Source organism: Malus sylvestris, chromosome 6, assembly GCF_916048215.2.
Source record: "Malus sylvestris chromosome 6, drMalSylv7.2, whole genome shotgun sequence".
In the NCBI taxonomy this organism is placed as follows: Eukaryota; Viridiplantae; Streptophyta; class Magnoliopsida; order Rosales; family Rosaceae; genus Malus; species Malus sylvestris.
Genome location: NC_062265.1, coordinates 6,208,624 through 6,235,239, shown reverse-complemented (window position 1 = coordinate 6,235,239; position 26,616 = coordinate 6,208,624). Strand labels below are relative to the sequence as shown.

Below are 26,616 nucleotides of genomic sequence, written 5' to 3'. Positions count from 1 at the left end.
TGGTTAATTATTGACCTGAATTTTTATTTATTTTTATTATTGCTGACAAGAATTTAATTAAAATATTTTTGAATTTTTCGTTAGTTTTTCTTATTTATTATTATCTTCTAGTGTTACCTTTCTTTACTTAAAGATGCAAATAGGAGATTTTATGTTTGAATCTTATAGATAGCGATATCTAATTTATTTTTCTACCCCTTAATTTAAGTATATCATTGTTCCAAGATGTTAACGCTCAAAATTGTAAGGTTAACAAACTTAATTAAATGACTCTAGATAAGCTCAAGAGATAGACTGAAATTAAATGGACTTGAAGATGTAAGTGGTTTACTTCTGAAAATTGGGTTGCATCTACTGTGTAAATTGATTTCAAGGTTAAATAACGCTCGGCTAATACATTTACTCTATCTTCTTTGATTCGTCTAACCCCCATAATGGAGGTATCTACCCCTTTTATATAACCTACACCGTCTTAAGGCATCTCAAACTGGCATTTAATGTGTTAACCACTTGTACAAGCTTATTGACAACTTTTCACCTATCCACCCAGGTCGTCGTCAGTGAAGTGACGTTCTAGCAGTCAAATGGCACCTCTTTTAAAGGCCTAGGTGGTCGCCGAGCACTACCCTGACTGCCTTTATGTCCCATCCTAGGTCTTTGTTGTTGTTCGCGCTTTGCTGAATGGCCTGAGTAACACTTAAGCAGTTCTATCCTTGGAGACTTGTGCCATAAAGTTGTCAGTGCGCCCACGTGTTCCATGCGGTTGGGTAGTCATCCTTTTGTCTCAGTCAACCTAACACTCGAGTCAATCCTATTCGAACTCTTTAACCTTGGGCTTCTTGGCCTTTTCTTGAGCTTATATCGTTTGGGCATGCCTAAATGGGTCCATCGTTAACACAAGAAAACTAGAAATTATTTTGAGGTCTCACTATAGACTAATTCACGAATTTCCTCACAAAATTTGTTAAAATATGACAAGTTTTAGGCGTCACGTAAGTCTCGCTTCCTTATAGATATAGTGGCGGGCCAATGATAGGACAACACACCAAACAAGTTTTTTTTTATAAATATGATGCATGTAGCCACTTGGTATTACGGTTTAGTAGTATTTCTCTTACTTGTAAATGAGAGGTCTTAGGTTCGATTCATAGCAAACCCATTGTAAGGCTTAGCTCATTCCCCTACCCTTTTAGTGTAGATACTATTTTTGTTCAAAAAAAAATATATATATGATGCATGTCAACAAGTGGCTTAGATTAAAAGGTTATTTGCATTATTTTAAAGAAGTTTCAATGAAAAGCTCTTAGGGTATCTCCAATGGAGATGGCTAAAAGGCTATATGCTACAAAAATGGCCCGTTTGGTAAAAAAACCTATCTCCAATGGAGGGCTGGACCAAAAATGTGTGAAACCCACCAAGCCAAATGTTGGGCCAAAAAGCTAAGGCTGGCTACTTCCAAGCCTGATTCTTTGGGGCCCATCTGCCATCCTCCAGGTGCTGACATCCGCATGCAAAGGCTAGCTAACGTCATCTAGCCGTTGAATTTTTTTTCTCAGATGGAATTAAAAAAAAAAATCTAATTTTCTTTATAAACACTTATGTCATTTCTACACTATTTCTCACATCACCCTTACATACTATCTTACCTCATTTTATTCCAATTTTTCACATTCTATTCATCTCAAACACTCATTTCATACACACCCCAAACACTCTTTTCAAATGGCCACATCTTCAACCAAAGGTAAGAAATATTATTAAGATTACATAAAGATAAAAAAAAAAAAAAATTTGGAGAGTTACTTATTTAGCGACACGTGACACTCGAAATCATATCCGAAAAATTATTGAGATTATATAAACATAAAGAAATCTAGAGGCTAATTTATTTAGCGACAAGTAGCACTCAAGATATGTCCGGATAACCTTATTTTGATATGATATTTTAATTCAATTAACCAATAAAGTTAAAGGACAAACTTAAAAATAATAAATTTTTTGAGAGGCCATATTTTAGCCATTTCAGTAGGAGATGATATATAAATATGGCATGACACTATTCATTTTAAAATAATTTCATAGAGAGCTATAATTCTTGACGGGGGTATGTTTAGCCATTTCGATTGGAAATGGCCTTGAGATTGAAATATTAAGGACAAAAAAGGTGGTGGCATTTTCGTAAATAAGTTAAATTTTAGTGGCAGTATCGTAAATAAGTTGAAGTTAAAAAGAAGTGGCGGTAGTATTTTTGTAAATAAGTTGAAGTTTAAAGCTTGTGTATAAACAGTTGACCTAATCGTGTATAAACAATCGAAGCCACCAAGTTCTAACTTATTTACGAAAATGCCACCGCTATTTTTTTCTTCTTTTTTTTCCTTATTCGTATTTTTTTAATGTTCATTAAATGTTTTAGTTGAAAAAAAAAAAAGTTTTCAAACCCACCCTTTCATTAGTTTTTCCTATTTCAAATATCTAATTTCAGGTATTTTATTGATTTTTTCTTGATCTTATTCCTAAACTGTAACTTTAATATTGGTTGTTTCAGTCCTCAAATTATATGATGTGATTGCACTTGTGGTCCTTTTTGCTAATTCCGTCAATTTCCTATTAAGTTGAGGGTAAAGTAGGAATTTCGTTAAAATGAGAAACTATTAATAGTGTTTAGAGACCATAACTAAACTTGTGGTATAGTTCGAGACCAATGCTACAATTTAACCAAAATAATAATTGGAGCAAGGTATTAAGTCTTTCCCTTGTTGGTGCATTTTGCTTCGCTTTATAGAAGAGAGAGATTGTTTCCTAGTAAGGGCAAGCAACGAAAAGGATAGTCCCTCTTGCGTTCACGCGAACTACTAAAAAATGGTGAGATTATTAGTTCAAGAATAAAGTCTCCCTTGTAGCATCAAACTTACTACAAATTGATTGTCAAAAAAAAAAAGGGTTATGTTTTCATAAATGTTTGTGGAGTTCTTCCAAAATACACATAATGCACTCAGAAATGACATTGTCAATATCATGCATATTTAACATAAAACTACTATTGGTAAATAATTAGGCATTCATAATATCATTTTTGGAAAGGCCCTGTTAATGCTAACGAACTCATTGATAGGATTAAAAGCACACCACAGAGTAGCACACAAATGTCGTATTGATTTTCCTTATTAACACTAAGATTTGTCAATTGTAGCATATGAAAATAAAGGTCTTTCCCGCAGAAGATTGTTTTATCTAACTACTTAAAATGTCACAAAAACTAGGATGCTGTCCTTACTAACCAGCCATCGAAAAATAATTATTAGACCAACTTACACTTATCTAAAGTTTATGAAATTTTATATGAAGACACTAGACACACAAAGCTACACTCACAAAAATATTTGGAATGGAGTTGATTTGCTATTTAAATTAAATTGAATAAAAACAGGACAGAAACAGATTTTAAGTAGTTCACAAATTAAGAAAAATGAGTTAGGGGAATTGCTCACCACCAAATAATCATGCAAACATGTTATGTTTCATTCAAATTCCTTTTATTTCCGGATGAAGATGCTCAAGTTGGCTCAATGTTAGAACTCAACCTATTACTCTTTCTTATGTAGTATGTTAAGAGAATGGCGTTTTCAACTTAACTTAGTCCCTAGCATGCAATCTAGAATGACGTGTTCATAGTTTTAACAAGTAGAAATCATTAAGAACAAAAAGAGTTTGAGTCATTACAAGGCATCGTAAGTACTGGCGTTGTCTTACTTATCCTAGAAATTGGTTCACATGTTAATCGCAATTAACAAGTACTACTCTAGAACATATGTAGGTCCTCATTCGACAAGGGCAGACACACACACATTCATAGCATTAGAATCCTAGATATGCTTACTAAGTATGCATCCGTAGAGAATACATAAAGAATTCATCAATAAGACAAGTAGTGAACCAATTTTCATCCATTCATAAAAGTAATTCAAACAAAATGTCATAACAAACTTGCAATCATATTCGGGGCTTCAAAACAGCCCCTAACTACTAAAAATTTAGTTACACACAATCCTTAAATAAAAACAAAAGATAGACATGAGTTTGAGAAGATAGAACTGAAAGAAATCAACTGAGGCCTCCTCCTCTTTCTTTCCTTCCCCAACGCTGCTTTTAAACCAATTCTTGCTACATCATTTTCTTCTCCTTAACTCACCCACTAATAGCCATTTAGTGATGACAATAAGTGAGAGGAAATGGTAAAACAATTGTAACTCTTTGGGTAAACTTTATGCCCATTACTCCCACTTAATTCTCATATTTATTTCCATTTCCTCTGATATTTGAATAAATGTTAGCTGACTTGTTCTTGGCTGCATCAGTTTTGGCTGCTAGATTTATTGGATTTATTGCCTTCAGTTACAAACTGCTCAGCCTCTTGGGAACCTTTCAGTGTTAAAACGGCCGTAACTTCTTTTAGAAAAATGATATTAGCAATCCGCAAAATGGTCCATAAAATAGATATCCGTAGATTTCCAAGCATATAAGGCCCATTCTCTAAATCATTTTGAGCTATCCACAACTTGCTTCCAAAGTCAGCTGATCTGCACAGGCAGTTTTGACGAATTTGTTACTTAAAATCCCACTTGTGCTATTTTTCTTTTCTTTGCTTGACAAATCCCAGAAAACACAAAAACAAAGTAAATAGCTCAAAAATATAAGGAACTAACTAAGAAAAGACAAGTGAATTTGATGTAAAATATATGTAAATATGAGCTTATCACTCATCATGAGAATTAAACAAAAACTAATTGGCTAAAAAGCTAATACTTTATCTAGAGATGGTAGACTTACTCTTATTAAGTCTAGTATAGCCAGAATGCCTAATCATACTATGACTTGTTTTAAATGTCACCCCAAAGTTATTGAGGCAATCAATAGAGAGAATAGAAAGTTTCTCTAAAATAGGAAGTTAAATTTCTCTCCAATATCAAGGAAGGATGTTTGTCTTCCTAAATCTTTAGAAGGGCTAGTGTAACGACCCAAAAACTATTTAGAAGCTAAACCCGGTGGTAGGCCAAAACAAAGCCATGGTTAATCACAACTCTTTTAACCACAATAAATTTTTTATTTGGCACTTACTTATGAAATTGATTTTGGTTACTTTATGGCTGCATCTAACCTCCTTGTTAGACTGCGTACGTACCCTCAAATGGGATCAAGCCATTCGTAGTTCACCGTCATAATTAAACCATTTACTATAATATTCAAATGTCGGATATTAATGAAACTAAGTTTGAACTATGGAATTTCATCGAACGGATGTCAAATATAGAATTAGAGTATCGAATGTAGTTTAAAAAGACCAAGTCGGGCCACTAGCCATGCGCCACTGCACTCAGTGGTTTTCCGCGAACGGAAAACAAGATTTCTGACCAACTCTAAAAATTACCAAATTTCACAGGATTGTAGAACATACCACAAGGAAGAGTTTTCATACGTGGGTTGAAGTCCAATTCAACAGGGAAGTGGCCTAAAAACGCGATGATACGTTGGAGACCCTAAAATAAGTGTTCTTCGATTCGTCAAATCCGCAGCTCTGCCACCCCCAAACTTGTTTAGGCTTTGTTTCTGGTCGCAAAAGAGTTGACTAAGGGTGGTGGTCGACTGTACTACCTTCAGAAATGGTGGATCGCCGCCGAATCCCCCAAGGTGCCGTCTGTGAGATCCTCGCAAAATCGAGACCAAAAACTCTCGAACTTGGGGTGGAATTTGAAGAAGGAGGGTCGTGTGCAAGTGGTGGCTGGTGAATTTCGTCCAAAAAATTAACGGAAATCATCAGAATTCACCACACAGAACCGGGTCACAAACCAGGTTGTAACTGGGTCAAGGGGATCTAGTGCTTCGCTCATCTCTCATTTGTCTCATTTTTCCTCCTTTCTCATTGGCTAGTTTTCCGATCCTTTCTCTCATTTTCTTTCCTTTTCCCGTACAGCCACATACATGGCTTGATCACAACGGTCTGTGCTCTAGCAAAGCTGAAGCCTTCTAGAATTGAAGGGTCAAAATGACCAAAATGCTATTATCTTTGTTCATTTATATCTCATTCGTTATAATCCATTTGGTGAATGGTTTTGCCTAAGCACTCGTAGGATTGACCTCTATCCAAATATGCCAAGAAATACGATGAAACATATAAGGATAAAGTACGTCCTTGTATAATTCTGTTTAGCCAATTAGGGGCATTTCTTTTAACTTCTCAAACCAATTATACACCGTAAATATAAATGTGTATAAATATAAATGCATCGTAATTCTAAATACTTAATTTAATAATAAAATATGGGAAAGAGATTTCACATCCTTCACGAAATAACCCATAAATTTAATAATAAAATATAGGAACAAGATTTCACATCCTTCACGAAATACCCCACACTTCGTTTTCTCGAAATCGGAGAATTTCACGTACTTCAATTAAATTTTTGAAATACTTCTAAAACAAAATAAACTCTAAAATTGGGGACGGGTTATCACAGCTAGGGATTAGGAAAGTTGAACACTTCAACTTAGCCTTCTTAACAAAGCTTGTGTGGAAAATCTTAACTAATGATAACAATTGGTGGGTTCATATTGTAAAAAGCAAAATACTTAAGAAATCAAGTCTTTTGTGCTGCAAAGTGTAAACAAAACTACTCACTTGCTTGGAAAAGAAATTCTTGGATTCTAGATATATCTTCCTCATAGGTTTGAGATAGATTGTGGGAAATGGTCAAAACATTTTGTTTTTGTCCCATAATTGGGTTTTCATTTTCCCTCTTTTGAATCTCATGCAGGATCAGCTAAGAAGCTCGCTAAATTGGGACCTTAAAGTTAATGTTGTGATTATGGACAAAATGTGGAATAAAGATTTAATCTTTCAAATTGTTCCAAATAATGTTGCAGAGAAGATTTTGGCTATCCCTCTTCCCTTACAGGATAGGGAGGATGAGTTCATTTGGGGTCCTTCGGCCAATGGAAACTTTTCTGTAAATTAGCCACCTGGACTCAAATTGATTAATTGCAGGTGACCCATTTTAAAGATCTGTTGAGTAAAATGTGGAAGCAAAACATTCCTCTTAAAGTTAAAATTTTTTGCGTGGTTACTTATGAGAGATAGACCCTCTACTAACAAGAGATTGAACAAGTTCAATTTTGGTTGGTAAGTTCCTCGTCCATTATGCAATAATGCAGAGGAGGATCAACTCCACAGATTTGTTACTTCTCCTCATGCAAGAGACGTTTGGAATATGTGTAAAGGCTTCTCTCCTAATCCCTCAACTACTAACATCAATGATTGGTTACTTTTAATTCTTTAGACAATACTGAGTTATTTGATCTTAGTATAGCTTTAATTCTTTGTTGGTAAATGTGAAATGACAGAAATAGCTATGTTTTTAGACAGGTTAAACCTCATCCAGCTAGATGCCTGGTGGCAATTGCTACATCGGGTAAGGAATTTCTGAATGCAAATACTAAACACAAGCCTACCATCTCTACAAAATCTAGGTGGAAGGCCCCACAAAAGGTTCATACAAACTAAACTTTGGTGGCTTTGGTGTGGAGTCCTCAGCTGTTGCGGGATTTATCATCAGAAACCACCAAGGATCTCCTTCTATTGCTGATACTCGTAAACTAGGTCCTAACACCATCATTATGGCACAATAGCGCTATGTGATGCCCTTTTTTGGCTAGGTAGAGGAACATTAGATAGATCGTGGTTGAAGGGGATTCAAAGATTGTCATTGATGTTACTTCAGGAAAGTGTGCAGTACATTGGCGTATTTGAACCATTATTGAAGACGTCAAATGGCTTGCACCCGCCTTTGATTTAGTGGAATGGAACCATGTTTTTAGATAAGCAAATTTTACAGCAGACACCATTTCTGCAATAGGGAATAATATTATTAGTATGTGTATTTAGACAATCTCCAACCTTTAGGATAAAGCTTAAAATTTAAGCTTTAAACCACCCCTCCCCCAGAAAATAAAATTTTGGGCCAAATTCCCTCAAAATATAAGCCAGGATAGTACAATGGGCCCAGCGCAACATCAATTCACTCCCAAACACGCTACAAGCTCTACCAAAAGACAAGCTTTCAGCATGGTTCCCATGGATTTAATAGCTTAGTTGACCACTATCACTCTTCCAACGGCTCTTTTCTTGGATGGATGGTGGAGATGAACTGGCCGTTGGTTAATCCAATGGACCAATTTAAACCTTTTTAATTTTATTTTAATTACATTACATCAAACGGATAAGATCCAATATATACAAATCTAACAGTGAAAAAAAGATCCTCGACCCAAAAGTAAATCCAACGGCCAAAAGATCCTCCATTTTTAAGTTGTTTCATGTTTGGGACATCCTCCAGGATTGTCCGAAGTGGCAAACTAATGTAGATCAATAATAGGATAATTATTTGCTAATGAAGGCTCAAAGGTTAAGGTTGACGATGATATTGATGAATTGGTGACCATATCTTCATCCATAACTAGACCGTAGGGACGAGATAAGCAAAATGAAGCAAAGAAAAAAGGTAAGATGCAAGATTCGATTGATGCCAAGCTTTGTTCTGAAGTTGAGAAAATAATTGAAAAGCATGATGATGCAATGGAAGAAAAGGTCTACATGTGCTTACTCATGGAGAAGCAAATGGAAAAGGAAGATGAGAGGTTCGAGTTTGATGAAATGAAGGGCATCACCCACCCCCCACCCCCCAAGACACACACACACACACACAAAACAAATATACTCGTAGGAGGAAGAAGTTCTTCCGTGATAAGCAAGATGAAATTCTCTAATGATCCAAATAATGATCTATCTAATGACTATTGCCCAAGTTAACCAAATCCCTATGAATATTAGTCTTAGTAATTATTGTAATTTTTATTTGCTAATGTCTATTGTTTTAATTTTAACGTAGTGTTTTAACTATCGTTTGTATTAGTAATTGTTGTAAGAATGGATTATAAATTTGTGTTTAAGAATTGGGTAAGTTGTGCGTTTTTTTCATTATTCATTGGAATTTTACAATTTTTAGGTTAAAATGTCTACAAAAAAAAAAAAAAAGGATAATCTACATAAATTTTATTCCTAAAAAAGTTATTGGAAAAATAAAAAGGCTAATATCATTATTTAATAATCTTGGGCCAAAAGTTTAAGTCATAAGGGTTAGAGGAGAAAAGCAGTTTTTGGGTTATGACTTAAAATTTTCTGGTTCAGATACTTAGTACTACGGTCTAGTGGTATTTCTCTTCATTCGTAAGTGAGAAGTCTTAGGTTCAATTCTCGCCAAAAACGAATTTGAACCATATGATTACTAGCCCATTATAAGGTTAAGCCTACTTCCTCTCCTTTAGTATAGATAAAAAGGAAAACTAATGAAAAGGGCTTGAAAACTTTGAGTTTTAATGATAAGGACAAAATAAAGGGTAAAGTGAATAGTACCAGGATTGACTTTTTAGTGTAAAAATGTGGTTTTTCGTTAAAGTGAACAGTACCGGGTGCTTTTCGTTAAAGTTCCCTAGATAAAATCATTTGTTAAAAAAAAAATTGTTGTTGACACACCCCGACCCGGAACGTCCACCTGGAACTCTGAATTGAGCTGTGCTGGCCGACACCTGGAAGATGACGAAGCCATAAAGTGTAGTGATGTTAAAATGTGAATAAATTTAAACCTAAAAGTGCCTAAATACAAGAGTGCGTCGGTGAGCAGGAATGAACCCATTTCACATGTGACGTCAAAGCATAAGTAAAGTGCAGTATAGTGGATTGAGAATTATACCCTCGAAGATAACCACTTATACTGAGATTTTCCATGAATCCTCGTCGATACGAAAGCTCAGCTACTAAAACCTGGAGGGGCATAGAAGGGTGAGCGGGCACAAAAAGTAAGAATTTAGTAAAACCATTTGTCTTATGAACATACTAACCCCTTGCTGTAAAACAAGTATAGTTTCTCGAAAATCGTACTATGTATAAGTATGAAATCAAATGCACGTCCACAATAAATTTAGAAATATGCCACTGCAGAATATCTTAACGGCAATATGAATATAATCAAGTGCTCAACAAGCTATACTAGCACGCAAGTCGGAGTCACCTAATGTGACCTATACGACTGCACATATTGCTTATCCATTTATTGTAACACACGAGTCGGAGTCACCTAATGTGACTTGTACAATAGGGCTAGGTGTAATAATATATGCTCTAGTGCTATGATCACGTGAAGGTTAGTGCTATGCGCGTCACCTACAAGTCGGAGTTGCCTAATGTGACCTGTATAACAGGGCTAGCACCTACTTGGATCCAAGGCGAGCGTGCGGTACGAGGTGAACATCACGTGAAGGACTGGCCCTGGCTCGGGGCGGGAGCACTAACACTGGGTGTAGCAATGATGAGCCACTATATGAAAATAAGCATGCCATAACTTAAACATTCCAAACAATATAATAAACTCACCTGAACTAACTTGCGCGTCCCGTAGAATTACTTAGTATTTCACAAGAGCATAATATTTATGAGCAGGTAAAATGCATATGAATATGCCATGATCAAATATAAATCTCAACCAATATGGCATTATTTTAAAATTAAGTAAAACATGGCATAACATGCATAAATCAACTTAAAAGCATTTGTGGAATCTATACAATATATATATAAACAAAATGCCCACTCACCTGAAGTCTGCGCTACAACTCCCTAGCATGAATAGCGAGGCGTCACGAACGATCTTCGCCTAGGATAAATATCAAATCACGTCTCAGAATTTTTATCGATAGAACACATAACTTACATAAAACACATCCCCCAAGAACGTTCTAGAATTATTTGAAACCCATTGACCAAAAGGCAATCGTCGGTCAAAGGTTGGTGGTAGGGTCCATAAACCTACATAACTCGATCTGAAAAATCCACATTATGCTTCTAGAACATCATACTAATGTTTCGTTATGGTCCAACGGTTGGATCTCGGCCAATTACAAATTCAAGTGACGGTCAACGTTTTATTTTAGGAACTTACAAATCCAATTCGGGAAGATCCATTTGTCAGATTCCTAATCCATAAGTTCCCAAGATCCTCAATATTATGAATAATAACCTACTAAAGTTTGGTGACGATATAGCGGTCGGATCGTCGATTCAAATAATGACCAAGTGGCGGACCTTAGCGAAATTGTACCCAAACAATGGAATTTCATTAATTAGACTTCACATATGGAATTGGAGTATCAAATTTAGCCTAGAAAGTGCAGGTGGGTTCTCGGCCCATGTGTTGATGCATGCGGTGGCTGGCCGTCCCGACTCATCGAAAAATTCAACTATTTTAAATATTCCCAAAATTTACTAGAATGAAGATCTCAATGAGTAGAGCAAGATTTATACCTGTGGCCAAGTCTAATTTGGCCAGGAAATGCTTCAAATCGTCCTCGAACAGTCGGAAACCTTAGAAATGGTGAGCTTCAATTTGCTATTGCCGGTGCTCCGCCGCCCCTACCATCAGTTGGGTCTTGTTCCTAGGTCCAAAGGGAGTCTAATGGTGGTAGAGATGGTGGTCGGAACTTGCAGAATTCGCGGTTCTTGTCGTGACCTTTTCAGAACACACGGGTTCCGTTCTCTTCAAATTGAAGTTTAAACTTCTCGGGTCTGGGGTGGAAATCACATGAGGGATGACGAGAAGATGTTTATAGGTGGTGGCGGACTTCATATGGCTGGAAAATCGCCTGAAATCGAGGTTGTTGTCGTCGGGTCAACAGTCGGGTCACACAGGTCGAAGAGGAACCTGGCCGGTTCCTCTCATTCTCTCCTTCCTCATTTCCCTTCCTTTCCCTTTTCTAATACGTCCCTCACTTCTCCATTCTTTTTGATTGGGCAGCAGCCCCCTCTGCTTTCTCCTCCAGTTGGGCAGCCTTTCTTCCTCTCTCATCTTCCCTCTTCTCACCTTTCTCTCCTGCCACTATCTTCTTTTCTTTTCTGATTAGGCAGCAACCCATCATTTCTTTTCCTTAACCTTCCATTCACAGCCACACACGTGGCTCCCTAAGACAAGTCGCAAAATATCTCCCAAATATGAATTTATCAATTTGCCTTCAATACTCGAAGTTTCGTAAAATTTTAACCGCAACTCCGATTCTAATTCCACTTACACCTACGCGTTCATATCATCGAGTATGTCAAGAATACGATAAAAGAATATTTCGTACGTCTCACTATATGTTGGTCAATGAAAGTCAATACCCTCACGTCTAGGGCATTTTCGTAAATTCACTCTTTTAAAATGAATAAAAACGTAAAAATTAGGGACGGGTTGTCATAGTTGTGGCCTATATTTAACTGACAGGGAGAGGAGGCTGGTGGCTCAGAGAAAATATAGAGAGAGAGATAGATGTGTTTGTAAGGTTGTGTAGAGGATGTGTTATTTGCCCTACGCAGTGCCTTTATTTATAGAAATAGAGAAAGAAGAAATTCATCTCCTCCAAGGAATACAGGTCCTAATAGGAAAGAATAACTAGAATCAAATCTAATCTAGGATTTACACAATCACACTCCAATAAAAAGTTTATAACACCCCCCCTTGAGTGTGTAAATACTCAAGTAGATTCGGCATCATGTAGAGGTTGAGGAAGTCAACTCATTGGCACTGATTATGGGAACACACTATTCTCAAATAAGGTAGGGACTTGCATAAGGAAGTAAGTCTCACAAATAAGTCTCACAAAAAACCCTATGGTTATGGTAAAAACTTGAGTAAGGATAAAATCCATAGTCTAAGGAAAAATGCGTGAGTAATGCAAAGTCAAATGAAACGTCTACGAGACGTCATCAGGGATGTGATCAACCCAAAGTAAACCTAATGGGAAAAATTCTTTTAATCATAGGGAAAAATAGTACATTAAGATTAACCAAGTGTACTTCAGGATACTCACCTTGAGTTTGACGCAAGAAGAGTGAATCGGTCCACATATGTCCCCCTGAATCCTTTGTAGAAAAATAAGAGGATTTGAATGAATCTTGTCAGAAGAAGGCTTAATAATAAGCTTTCCCATAGAACAAGTTTGACATGCGATTCCTTGAATCGAACCTAAACTTTGGGTTAGTGGATGCCCATGTTAAGATTTGAGGATACGGCGCATTGCTGTTAGTCCAGGGTGTCCCAAACGATCATGCCAAAGTGTAATTTCGTGTGAGGTCCCAAAGGTAGGGCTGGCTACATAGTGGCTTTCTATAAGGCGTATGGTCGTAGTATACAGACCACTCGGGATACGCTCTATCTTCTTCAGAATACGCTCTATCTTCTTCAGAATACGCTTCTGGCCATATTCATAAGAAGTTATGCACATAAATTCTACTCCATATTCTACATAGGTTTCAGCGTGGTGATTATTACTTCTAATGTCCTTGAAACCGAACAACGTTCTTTCAAAACGTGGAGAATAGAGTTCTTTCGAAATGTGGAGAATAGAGTGCTTCATCAGTGGTCAAAATTGTACGATTGAACAACATTATACGTGCCTTACTGTATCCTTCGATTAAGTTGGATGGGCTTGAGAGGGTTGTCAGAGGTGCATTCTTAGGTATGAAGTTAGTGAAATAGATGCATTCATGTAAAACAGTGTGCGTGGTTGCACTATCTGCCAGATAATTAAGTTGGATGGGCTTGAGAAGGTTGTCAGAGGTGCATTCTTAGGTATGAAGTTAGTGAAATAGATGCATTCATGTAAAACAGTGTGCGTGGTTGCACTATCTGCCAGATAACTAACTTTCCCACTAGTCATACCTAGAAATAAAAATTCATTTGAATCGGTCACATGCATAAAAGTTCTAAAAACAAATATCCATTCAAAATAATTTAAATATTCAAAGGTAGTAATTAATTAAAAACTTAATATCCAAAAAATAAAGCACCAACAAATAATCCAAACATAAAGGAAAATTGTTCAAAATTAAACCAAAAAACAAGGGGGGTTCGGCCACTTGGTGGAATTCGGCCTCATTGTCTAAATTTCAACTAAAAAATAGTTTATGTCTAAGATTCTAATCTTCCATAGGGAGTGGTATCTTCCTGAAAGTCAGAAACCTCCATCTTGGTACTCTCCGGTTCATCCACTTGCACAAAGTTTGATTCAAACTTCTTACGACGAGAATGATATTCAGATATAACATTTTTGGGAGCTCGGAAAACACGGGACCAATGGTCCTTTGAAGCTTTGCCCTTATTCTTGAAGTTTGGGGCATTGTGAACGAGGTTAAGGCGTTTCTGGGCTCGGTTTCCTCCCTTAGATGAGCCTTGGCTTTGTTGACCTTGACGGGTGGCTTTTGGCCACCCCTACCACGCTTATTTTGGTGTTTTGGACGTTTGTTTGTGCTAGAATGTACTTTAAGCACAACAGTCACCCCAGTAGGTCGAGCTTGGTGATTTTTCATTAACAGTTGATTCTGCTTTTCAGCAAGAAGTGAAACAGAGATCAAATCCAAAAACTTAGTGAACTTATGAGCTCTATATTGTTGATGTAGGACCAAGGTATAAAATATCGATGATATCGGAAATATCGGTAGTCCAAAAACACGAAAATTTCGATGGAAATATCGGGATATTATCGATATCGATAAAAATTGAATAAAAACCACGAAAATTGTAAGAAAAACTTGGTAATTTTTATTGAAACTTTGCAGGATGTTTATTTAGTCAATTATCCATTAGTTTATCATAAAAAATTGGAAGGAAATGCATTGCATGATGGATTTAACTGATTTAAGTTGATTATATAGCAAGCTGACAAACATTGTACGTGTAGAAAATATGTAGTAATTAATGAAAGAAGTTTAAACACACCATAATCATTTATATATAATGAATTAGTACAATATAAGAAAGACATGAAAAATATGTTATTTGTTTTACAAAAAAAATAGTATATGTGACGTTAGAGTTTCAAGTATATAGCATGATCTGATCTTCAAAGAGACTTTCAAGGTCTCAAAGATGGATTTCCCAAATAAAACAATTTAAATTTAAAAAAATAAAAAAATAAATATAAGATATTTTGAATGAAATTAGTGTTTAACATTTTCTTTAAACCACATGGTGACCCCTCCACCTCACCTCCCTCACATAACCCAAGGTCCCAAATTGAGACTCCCAATCCTATATCTGACATTTTCTTTTTCGTATCCCGTTCCTCCTCTTCACTTCTTCTTCCTCTACTTTATTTTCTTCTTTTTCGTATCCCATAAGTCTCTCTCTCTCTCTCTCTCTCTCTCTTATTTCCTATCAGCCCGTGAAACTAAAAATCCCAGAAATCTTTTTCTTTCTCTCTCTCCCTCCCTCTCTCTCTCTCTCTTTCTCTCTTTTCCAGAAACCTCTAGCAAAGCAACCATGGTTATCTCTCTGCAACTCTCTGTCCCGGAGCACAGACCACCACACCCTCACCCGTCGAGCACCACAATGGCGCACACTCTGGTGAGCACCATCACCACCTGTGGATTGTTCCTCCTCCCTTTCTCACCTTCCGGCGACCACCATCAGGCAAAGGGATCCATCAAACAGTTTAATTCAAACCCGAGTGGGTTTTGGGATCCGGAGAAAATGGATTTTTCATTTTCGACGACGGAGGTGCAAATCTTGGGTCTGAGCCTGGATTGTAGAGAGAGATCTAGGCAGCTGCGACGACACAGCCTTGGCTGCCTTTCCGACGACGAAGCCATGACGATTGTTTCGATAATATCGAATATATCGCGATATTATCGATAATATCGTGATATTTTGACGACAATTAGGGGGATACGTGGGAAAATATCGGTCTCTCTGAAAAACGATAATATCGGCGATATTTCGCTGATATTATCGATATTTTAGTCATTGTGCAGGACAATATGAGTAGCAAAAAAGGTCGAATAGGTCTTTTCCAAGAGATCATTTTTTATCAAAGTCTCGTTACAGAACTTGAGAAGTGATCAGATTCGACAAACTTCAGAATTATATTCATTCACAGAATTAAAGTCTATAAAGCGCAAATGCTGCCAATCATATCTTGCTTTAGGCAAGAATATGTCTTTTTGGTGATCAAAGCGATCAGCCAAAGTGACCTAGAGTGCTTGTGGATCATCCTCAGCAAGGTACTTGGTTTGTAGTACGTCATGAATGTCTTCGATCATGGCGGTGGCTTTCTCAGCTTCGCCAACTGGGTTTTTCGTCTCATCTTCAATGGATGTACGCAAATTCTTTGCAATGAGGTGGAGCTTCACATTTTGGACCCACTTGAGGTAGTTTCTTCCAGAGACCTCAAAAGTCGTAAAGTCGAGTTTGTTCAAATTCGACATGATCCTATCACAAAATAAATGGAGAAGAAATCAATCCATTCACATAAGAGTAGAACATTCAGGTTCTAATAGACATGTATTGGTTTAAATTAAAAAGCTTCGGGTTTTCATGGGTGATGTTTTTAAAGAAAACTTCAGGTTTTCAAACAAGGCATGTTTCTAGAAACTTCAGGTTTTGAAATATTTATGAACTTCAGGTTCATGTGTTCTTACAAACAAACGCAAATATATATACAAACAAACGCAAATATATATACAGAAATATGTAACAAGAAAATATGCAAATATAACTTTAGGTATATAATTATAATTGAATTAATTATTTAGACTTTTGGCCAAATTTAAAGTGTGGGTGAACAAAATATAAAACCCAACGTGCCTAAAAAATGGGCATTTAAAACTCGAGGCCCAAAATAATGGGCCAAAGCCTACAGGTGGGTTGAGTAGATTGATACCGTGCGGCCCATGCCTAAAAATTGGGCTGGGTATAAAGTGGGCCGAGCCAATGGAAAAGGTTGCATGCTTTTCTAGGTTGTAGGAGCAGGCTCAACCTTTTGGGCGAGGTCCAAGATGACCCGTGAAGGGCATGGATTCATTGCTTCGCAACGTTAGTGATCCTGGAGATGCGATCCAGTGCGTCAACGTGCAGGCCTGAGAGCCCTACATGGGTTAGGTTTTGCTGTGGTGGGGATACAGGGACACTAAAGCCTAATTTGGCTGGTGTCGCGAGTGGGTTTAAGGTGAACAAAAACTAGGCTTGGTTCACATGCCCAAATTTTTTTATTTTTTATTTATTTATTTGTTAGTAGGCCATGAAGGGTCCAAGCCCAAAGGGTCGTGGGTCAGATCAAACACAGATCCCAACCGTGCTGGGTGTGTGCATCAGAGAAGATGCATGGTGCCACCACTTCTGGTGGTCGTGTCTGGGTTGGTATGACTCGGGGCGAGTCACGGTGGTTTTTAACGACCACGGTGGTGAACGGAGATGGTTTAATCTCGACGTTTCAACAACCAAACCCTAGAAAAATTCAAATCAGATTTTCAAATAATTCCGATGAGATTCAAGTGAATCTTGGTCCAATTTTCGTCGGGGACGACTTCTGGTCGTCGAGGAGGGAGCCATGGTGGCTAGGCATGGTTGTAGGCCATGCATCACGACAATTCAAAGGGGTGACGCTGTCTAGGCGTCGGGTTTAGGGTTTGGGCCTGAAGCTGTGGCTCAAAGTTTAGGTTCTCGGCTCAGGGAAGGTAGCCTATCGACATGGATGGGTATTCAACGAAACCCTAAAATATTCTTTGTAATTTTTTCAATTCCAAATTAATTCAATGCATATTCATATAAATAATTTAATGCATGGACAATTATTTGATGCAATTCATGGCAATATCAAATTCACATAATTCAACAATTAAGGATATAATGCATATACAATTTATGCAGAATCTAAAATTCGAAAAATGTAAAGTTGGGTCATGCATTATGGTGAATGTTCATGCTATCAGGGCTGCAAAAATATCGAGATAAAAACCATTGTGTTGAAAGAACCTGATTGCATGATGATATTGATGAAATGGTTTGATACAAAAAACTTCCACATCAAATTCCTAAGCGCAGCGGTAGGAGTGTGCTGATAACGTGTTGTGACTTATATTTAACTGACAGAGAGAGGGGGCAGGCGGCACAGAGAAAATATAGAGAAAGATGTGTTTGTAGGGTTATGTAGAGAATGTGTTATTCCCCTTGCGCAATGCCTTTATTTATAGTAATAGATGTGTTTGTAAGGTTATGTAGAGAATGTGTTATTCCTCTTGCGCAATGCCTTTATTTATAGTAATAAGAGAGAGAAGAAATCATTCTCAGAAATACAAGTCTTAATAGGAAAAAAAAAAATAACCGAATCAAATCTAATGTAGGATTTATACAATCACACTTAAATAAGAAGTTTATAACATAATTATTATTTTTTGACTTAAATTTTTAAATTTTATCTCCAAGAATTGAAGATGGTCTTAAAATGAGATTATTCCATGTGATCAGGATCCTTTCCTGAGCAAAAGGTGAGGATCCTCTTGACCAAGCCCATCAGACCGTTGAAATTTCATCCAACGGTTACAAACAGAGGCCCTTATAAAGTTATAATAATTATAGCCGTTAGATAAAATTTCAACAGCCTGATGAACTTGGTTAGAATGACCCTCACCCTTTGCTCATGAGAGAATCCTGATCCATTCCCTGCAAGCCAAAAAAGGGCTCCTGTTTGGAAGTACACTGTCCTTTCTGATCCCAAATGTAGCACGAGTCAGTCACGAGCTAAGTATCAGTCTTTTGGCCAAACCGCCAAACCGAAACCAAGTGCCCCCCCCTATCTCGGAAAAAACAAAGCAAGTGCCCCCAAAGTGCAACAAAACCCCCAAAAAAAAAAAAAATAACACAGACATATATATGCTTCCATCAAGCTTCAGTGACGCAATCGAAGTACCGGATTCTTTCTTTCTTGTTCGTCTAATCTCTGAGAGAGAGAGAGAGAGAGAGAGAGAGAGAGAGAGAGTATTATGGCTCTGCCTCAGTCCGTGCGATGTTCATCTTCTACGGTAAACAGTAATTTTGTTCGATTTTAATCCTATTTAGTTATTTATTTCCGAGAAGAGAAGGGAATATAATTTATAATTCAGAAGAATTCTCTTTTAATTCTGAATGCAGGAAGGGGAAGAAGGAAGAGAGGAAGACCCACTTCATGTTAGTTTCCTTTCCTCCTTTTGCTTTTAATATTATCTGCATTTGGATATTACTAGCTGCTTTGAACCAAATGCAATTGCCTATGAGATTTTATGTTGGATGTAATACCACCCAAGTTATTAATCTAGTTTCCACCTGATGAACGCTATCCGCTATTCCCGCTATTCGAAACATTATACATTCAAGTCTGGATGCAATGCCGTATCGTCAAGCCCTGAAATTAGATCAAAAAGAGTAATTATTTACATGGACACTGAAAACGTACATGGTATGAATTTGTATGTGGTTTCTTCTGTGCATTAAGTTGTTTAAAGCTGGAAGTGGATGGAGACCGAGGAAAACCATTTGTAGTTTCTATAACTTCAGTTTGTCTTTCCTACTTCTCTTATTTTAGAATCATTTGAAGAGAATGTGGTTTATTATTGTTGTTATTTTGTTCCTATTACTCTAATTTTTCTTTCGGGTCATTGAACGATTTGAGGGATCTATCCCTGCCCTCTCTTTCAAATTTTAGGACCTAAAACAGAATGTAGTTCAGTATACTCAGCTCTCCTCAATGCTCGGGCATAGAACTGGATTCTGTCATATGTAGATAGCATCTTACCTTTTTCTTATGGAAGAGGAGCACTTCATTTTTAAAGTGACATATTTGATCTCTCATGATGTTCGTACTTTATGGTGTTCCCAGAGTTCCATTGTGTTCTGATCATCTTTATGCATTCCTTATTCGTTTAGATATTTTTCTGATTGGCTGATCTTGGATTGAAATTGATTGCGTACTGCATTGGTATTTTATGGTCTTAAAGCTTATTATAGCAGCAAACAGCTCCAATAATTCATTGTTGTTGATGTGAATGAAGTTATTGGACAAGCTAACGGATGATAAATCTAATAATTGGCTTTACCATTTTGGAGGATCATTAATTTGTGTAATCCTTCATTAGGAAATATTTAACCAATATAAAAGGGCTACCTAGGAAGGGTTGGAACGACAAGATGACCATATATTTCGTGATCACTGATCAGTACTTTCTATTGTTTTATGATTGTCTATCTTACAAACCCAGACGCGGACACCAACAGATGGTTGGTCGTGACTATTTTTCTCTTGTACCTTACTAATTACAATTCCATCATGGAATCAATTAGCATGCCCCAGCATTTAGTTTAAACGTGTGTGAAACAGATTGAGGGATGTTATAGTTCAGCATTCATATTGGCTGAACCAGTTACCCTTGAAGCAATCTACATTATAGTTTTGGCTTACAAATATCTGTCCAATTCTTAATATCTTATTGTATATACTTTCTACATGATTAACAGGGACAAATGATAAACAATCTTGCTAGTGCTGTGATGAAGAAGCACACGAACTCAAACACCTCACAAACCCTCACACCTGAGCTAATGAGTCGTATAAAAAAAAGCCTTTCTCAAGCCTACCCTGTGTTTTTCACAGCCGATCACCCCACCTATGCTGTGGTACGACTCTTTTTCCATACTAATGCTTCTTGAGTAGATTTTTGCTGATTATTCCAAATTTTTTAACTTCAGAATTTTATATTTTTGTAGATGATACAGAAGGCAGTTGCTGAGTTGAATGAGGAAGGGGGTTCGACTGAAAAAGCAGTATCAAAATTTATCAGAGAGCATTTTGACTGTTTGCCATTGGCTCATGAAAGATTCTTGAGTCATCATTTGAAGAAACTTAGTGAGAGCGGAGAAATTATTAGTGCTTCAAAAAACTGTTATATGCTTCCGGCTCATAAAATTGATTCTTATTCTCGAAGGGAGCCTGTGGAGAAACCGAAGAGAAGTGAGCTGGGTAGGAGAATAATAAGAAGAAGAAATTATTTTGAGCCTGAAAATCTGGCAGTAGAACATGTTGAACTGACTGGACAACAGAGAGAGCATGCACGGCAAAATCAGGAACCACTTCAGAAAGAAGAGTTTAGTAAAGCGATTGATGATGAAGACGTTTTCCCAGAGAAACAAAATGAACTACAAGATGAATTGAATGGAAAAAATAGACAAGCGGAAATGCAAGAAGCTGCCATGGTAGTACATAAATATCAAGTGACTGAAGAACAGGTTGAAGAGACTAAACAACAGAGAGAACATGGGCAACGGAGTCAAGAAACGAGTCTAGAAGAACAGCATAGTAAGGTGATTGACGATCAAGATGGATCTCCAGAAGAACAGCAAGATGAAGTGAATGGACAAAAAAGTAAAAACGAAATTCAAGAAGTTGCCGTGATTGTTGAAAAGCATACCAATTCAAAACAGAAAGCACCTGAGGAACAAGTAGAAATGACAGAAAAACAAAGGGAGCATGATATGCAAATTGGAGAACCCGATCGAGGAGAATATACTAAGTTGATTGACGACCAAAATGGATGCCTAGAGCTACAAACTGAACAGAATGAACTGAATGGACAACAAAGTCAAACTCAAATGCAAGAAGTTGCAATGACTTTTGAAAGGCAGAATAATGCAAACCAGATATGTAAAGTGGCTGAAGAATGGGTCGAGCTGACATGTGTTGAAGTGACTGAACAGAGATCACACGGGCAACAAAGTGAAGACACAGGTCTACTAGAACAGCATGGTGAGGTGATTGACGATCAAAGTGTATCTCCTTATGAACAGTGTGTTAAAGGGAATGGACAACAAAGTGAAAATCAAACGGAAGAAGTTCCAGTGATTGTTGAACAACAGAACACTGCAAAAGAGAAATATAAAGCAACTGAAGAACCGGTTGAAGTCACTGATAAACAGGGAGAACACAAGCAACAAAGTCCACAAGAACAGCATAATATGGTGATCGAAAGTCAAAATGGATCTTCGGATGACCTGCAAGATGAAGTGAATGGACAACAAACTCAAACCCATGTGCAAGAAATTGCAGTGATTGTTGAAAAGCAATGTATTGCGGAGCATGATGACAAAGTGAATGAAGATGAAGAATATCAATTGACTGAACAACATGGAGAACGTGGGCAGCAAAGTGAAGAAGAACAGCATAATAACGTGATTGACTATCAAAATGGATCTCCAGAGAAACAAAATGAACAGCCAGATGATGCAGATGGACAGCAAAGTCGAATACAAATGCAAGAAATCGCAGTGACTTTTGAAAAGAAGATTGATACAGAACAGAACTATAAAGCGACTGAAGAAATAATTCGAGCACAAGAGGATGGACAAATTGAACAACAGTGCCAAAGTAAAGAACAGCAATGTGAGATGACCACGGGACGGTTACAGATTGAAGGTATTGAAAGAGAAATTCGGTTACTAGAAGAACAAGTTGAAATAATGGAAAAGCTGACTGCACCAGAACAGCAAATTGAAATTATTTCTGAACAAAATAAGCCACAAGAGCCAATTGACTTAATATCCCAGACCATTGATTCTTGGTTAGCCATTTTCTCTATGTATTCAATATTAGTTTTGTTATTGACTATTTTATAAGTTTCAATCTCATTTCATAAACAGCATTATGCAGGAGTTATCATCCAATAAGCAAGAGAAAGATGCAGCTATTGTGATCAATTCAAGCCCTCTTACAAGTCAAAAATTGCCCCACCATGGTTCATCACATTTGTCTGAGGTAAATGTTGAAAGTTGAAACTGTGTTGTAACGGAAATGGAATGTTGAAATGTGTATATAAATAATGCAATAATTTTCTCTTGATACAACTTACTTGCGCCTGCAATGTTGTGCTTTTGTATTATTATTTATTTTTTAGCAACAGGAGAATTGTTAATGGCATGTAAGGTTGAGGAAACGTTGTTAGAAGATCTGTCTAGCATAAGGGAGTCGTCAAACCCATAGTACTAGGAAACCTATTACAGACATAGAGGAAAGATCACTGTTAATTACTTAGTTCTTGTAGAAAGAGGGAATATATAGTTCGTGGCTTTTCAGCATGACAGAAATAGCAACATGATGGCCAAGGAGCAACAGTGATAATTTTTCTTTTTAAGCCCTCCTTTTTTGAATGCCAAATATTAAAAATAAGCATACTTACAAATAAAATGGTACAAGCAATTTACGATCCAATTTGATGCATTCATGCAGGACGAGGAGCAGAAAGCAGAAAATGTGATTGAAGAAAACACTGTTGAGATGGAATTGACAGAAATTGTGCAGTCATGTGAAAAGCAACAGGAAAAACAGGAGTGGTGTCAGCAAAGGCAACTGCTTCCTCGGCGTAAAAAACCATCTGAATCTGGTTGTGGAGTGCCGAAGGCACCTACGTTTCAGGTAGCAGCCATGACATTTTCTCTTGGAACTGCATTCTTGGAGACTAGGACATATAAGTTAACAGTACACCACATTGTGATTATGGAATCTTTTATCAACTCATGTACAACATACATCCTAGTTGTTATGCATGCACCAAAAATAGTTGAATAGAATTTGAAAGATACCGACAAGTTATCCCTGGACTGGAACTTTTAATGTTAGTCTCATACATTCTTTCAGGATGGAGAGGAGCAGCAGGCAGAAAATGTCACGGAGCAATCCTATCGAGCACGACATCAGACAGAGGAGCAACAGAAGTTTAGGGGGCTGGGCCTTCAGGATCAAAGACCATCAGATCAACAAGGGGAAAATGCATGTCAGGTAGCAGCAACTAGAAACCTCACAATTTCTAGCTAGTTAAATTTGGCATGAATTGGAGAAAGACCATGTAATTGTACATGTAATTGGACATGGAAAATTCTGAATATGCATGGAAAGGCTTTATATGGGATCTTTGATGGATAATTACAAATACAAACATCTTTTTATAAGTAAATAACACTCTTTACATGCATGTGTAATTGTGTATGCATGGGACAATCAATAAATATTTTGTGACAGCAATTTCTGGCATTACCCAGGAACTTGAGCATGAGCAGCAGCCTAGGGAATGTATACAGGAAATGGGTGTGGAACTTGACTATTTGTCAGTTAAGATGTCATTTGAACCGCAGAAAAAGACAGATGAGCCAGGACAGCAGCGGCAATTGCGTCCGCGGCGCCAGAGGCAGTCCACGTCTGAAGTGTCAATCACACCAAACCTTCAAGAAGCTGAAAAGACTGAAGAGCTGAGGGCATCAGCAGAAAAAACAGGCCAAACACAGCAGCAGAGGCAACTGCGACCTCGAAGCAAAATGCTGTCCAAATCTGGACAAGCTGCGACTGGATCGAGGGTAGTTTTTTTACCTTCACAATCTCTGGATGAGGAGTGTATATCACTTTCAAACAGTGGAAGATCTCGAATGCAAAAATCAGGAGGGAAAAAATTATGTCAACAGAAGAATCAACATGAAAATCATTCTACCCAGCATAAGCGGTGCACACCAGAGCCAACAATAGATACCCTCGGTTCAATCCTCCTTTCCCAGAATACAGAGCTTCCAAACACTGAAGCATTTCAAGACCTAGGACCAACGGCTATTGATGCTTTATCTCAACCTATGGATCAAAAAACAAAGAAGTTGAAGTCCAAGCCAACAACAACAAAAGTTCTTGATGAGTTAGTTCTCACTTCCCAGCAGCTCGTGGAAGAACCTCATACTCCACAGCTCAAGCCAAGATCAGTGGTAGAATTTTCCCCAACTATAGTACAGCTGCAACAGCTGCGCCATATGAAACTACGCTCACACAGTCAAGGTGTTTCACAATCTGATCCGGCTGTATCCATGACAGAATCATCACCCTCACAGCACCAATGTGAGCAACCACAAGAGGAGCATCATGATGAGTTGCAGCAGCTGAAGCATCAAAAGAAGAATCCTCCTAGACCAAAGGAAACTGTGGACTCCACCATGAGGGTTTTGTTCCCAACAGCTGACCAGCAGCCGCAAAAGCAAGAAAGAGCGAGGCCTCATAAAAAAAAAACTGGCCACAGCTGCAACCGGCGATGAATCATCTCTGCCTGATAAATGTAAGAAGCAACTGGAACAACCCAAAAAACCCAAACAAGCGAGGCGTTGTATAGAAAAACTGGCTACAGCTGAAACCAGCGATGAATCCCTGCCTGATAAATGTCACAAACAGATGGAACAACCAGAAAAGGGAAAACAAGTTAGGCGTACTAAAGAAAAACTGGCTACATCTCCAACTGGCGATGAATCCCTGCCTGATAAATTTCAGAAGTATCTGGATCACAACCAGAAAAAGCGAAAACAAGGGAGACCCAGTAAGTTGGGTACAAAAAGCACTGTATCAGGGATGAAATTGACCTTGAAGAACCGACCATGTCAACAAAAGCATCGAGGGAGGGGAAGGCCTCGAAAAGTTACTGAAGGACCTAGGGAAGCAACATAGCAAGTGAAAATTTTGGTTTGCTTTTGTCACTAGCATTATAGTTCACTGGTTTCTATGATTCGTATGTTTTTATGGATTATGCAAGTGTCAGTGCTTTGTTTTTTCTAAATACATTACCAAAATGAACTCGTGATCCGTCTGCTTGCACTTCGATGTTTTGTCGTCTGGTACTATGCATGCTAACATTGATTGCTGAATTTAAGTAATGATTGAAATATTGCACAAAGAGCAGCGGTGATGGTATTATATTACAAACCAGTGTTTTAAAAGATGAGCCCCGAGGCGTGCCTAGGCGGCTTTGGAGGCGGAGTGGGAGTGATAAAGCCTCTGCCTAGTGGGAGTGGGCGAGTTTTCGAGCGTTCAAATATTAGAGCTGAAATTTTAAGGTTCAGATCAGTTGTCAGATAGAGAATGCTGACATTTGAAGAAATGAAGCCGAATTTGAAGCTCAGATGACAATGGTGTTGTAGACTTGTATTTGGTGGTGGATTTTGATGGTGATGGTGGCAGAAATGTGTTACAGTATTTCATTTAATTTTGGAAGATAGAATCAAATTCATCAGAATTTGCGAGTCTTGTTCCTGTTTGCTACCTACAAAAAACATAAATGCATGCATCAATTTGTTTGCCACTTGGATTGAAAATCTAGACAAGCTAACTCCATCTATTTTTCCGTTTATGCGGTATTTAATTTTGCAATAGTGAAATACCGTTAAAAAATTAGTCTTGATTTGACTCAGTAAGCAAAAAGGACATGAGTATACTACCGCAAGTCACTCATTACTAAAAGTGTTAATATAATAGAATCCAAACCAATGCAAATTGGGTAGGATTGGATCGAGTCGGAGTCTAAGCTCTCATTGGGTTGTATGCTATCTCATTTAAATTGAATATGTTTCGAGTCGAATCTTAAATTCTGACTAGTAATTATTAAAAAAAAACTAACAATTCGGCAACAAAACCGCCCATGCCCAGTTGTACAAGAGAAGTCATTGATAAGATATTGAAAGTGTAATGATCTATTTCGGAATTTACGGAACGGAAGGGCATTTTTGTAATTTCCACCTTCGGTTGAAAGATATTTTGTTAATGTTGCTTTTGTGGGTCTTAAACCGTGTGCCATTGGGGCCCATTTCCTTTTTGGTTCCCCGGCCCTCTCCCCTTTCTTCCTTTTTGGACCCGTGCCCTTTCTCCTTCCTCACAACTCTCAAG

At 37.6% G+C, this 26,616-nt stretch overlaps 1 protein-coding gene across 2 annotated transcripts; it reads left to right on the top strand.

The window, feature by feature from the left end:
• Positions 1-18,715: 18,715 nt before the first annotated feature.
• On the top strand, positions 18,716-25,551 carry LOC126625768 (uncharacterized). Of its 2 annotated transcripts, XM_050294831.1 has the most exons (8): positions 18,716-18,934; positions 19,044-19,079; positions 20,403-20,561; positions 20,652-22,498; positions 22,578-22,692; positions 23,164-23,349; positions 23,572-23,712; positions 23,973-25,551. In XM_050294831.1, exons 1-8 carry the CDS (start codon positions 18,896-18,898, stop codon positions 24,999-25,001), a joined length of 3,552 nt encoding a protein of 1,183 aa, XP_050150788.1. In that variant the 5' UTR covers positions 18,716-18,895; the 3' UTR covers positions 25,002-25,551. The 2 variants fall into 2 exon arrangements, with proteins under 2 accessions (XP_050150788.1, XP_050150789.1); XM_050294832.1 differs by lacking the exon at positions 23,572-23,712 and having other exon boundaries at positions 18,717-18,934.
• Positions 25,552-26,616: the final 1,065 nt, after the last annotated feature.

What these genes read in the sequence shown, in the direction of transcription:
- LOC126625768 (XM_050294831.1), top strand. Translation starts at nt 18,896, where the DNA reads ATGGCTCTGCCTCAGTCCGTGCGATGTTCATCTTCTACG. An exon ending in GAGAGGAAGACCCACTTCAT is followed by an intron (nt 19,080 to 20,402) that starts GTTAGTTTCCTT and finishes CATGATTAACAG; the next exon opens with GGACAAATGATAAACAATCT. An exon ending in GTTCATCACATTTGTCTGAG is followed by an intron (nt 22,693 to 23,163) that starts GTAAATGTTGAA and finishes GCATTCATGCAG; the next exon opens with GACGAGGAGCAGAAAGCAGA.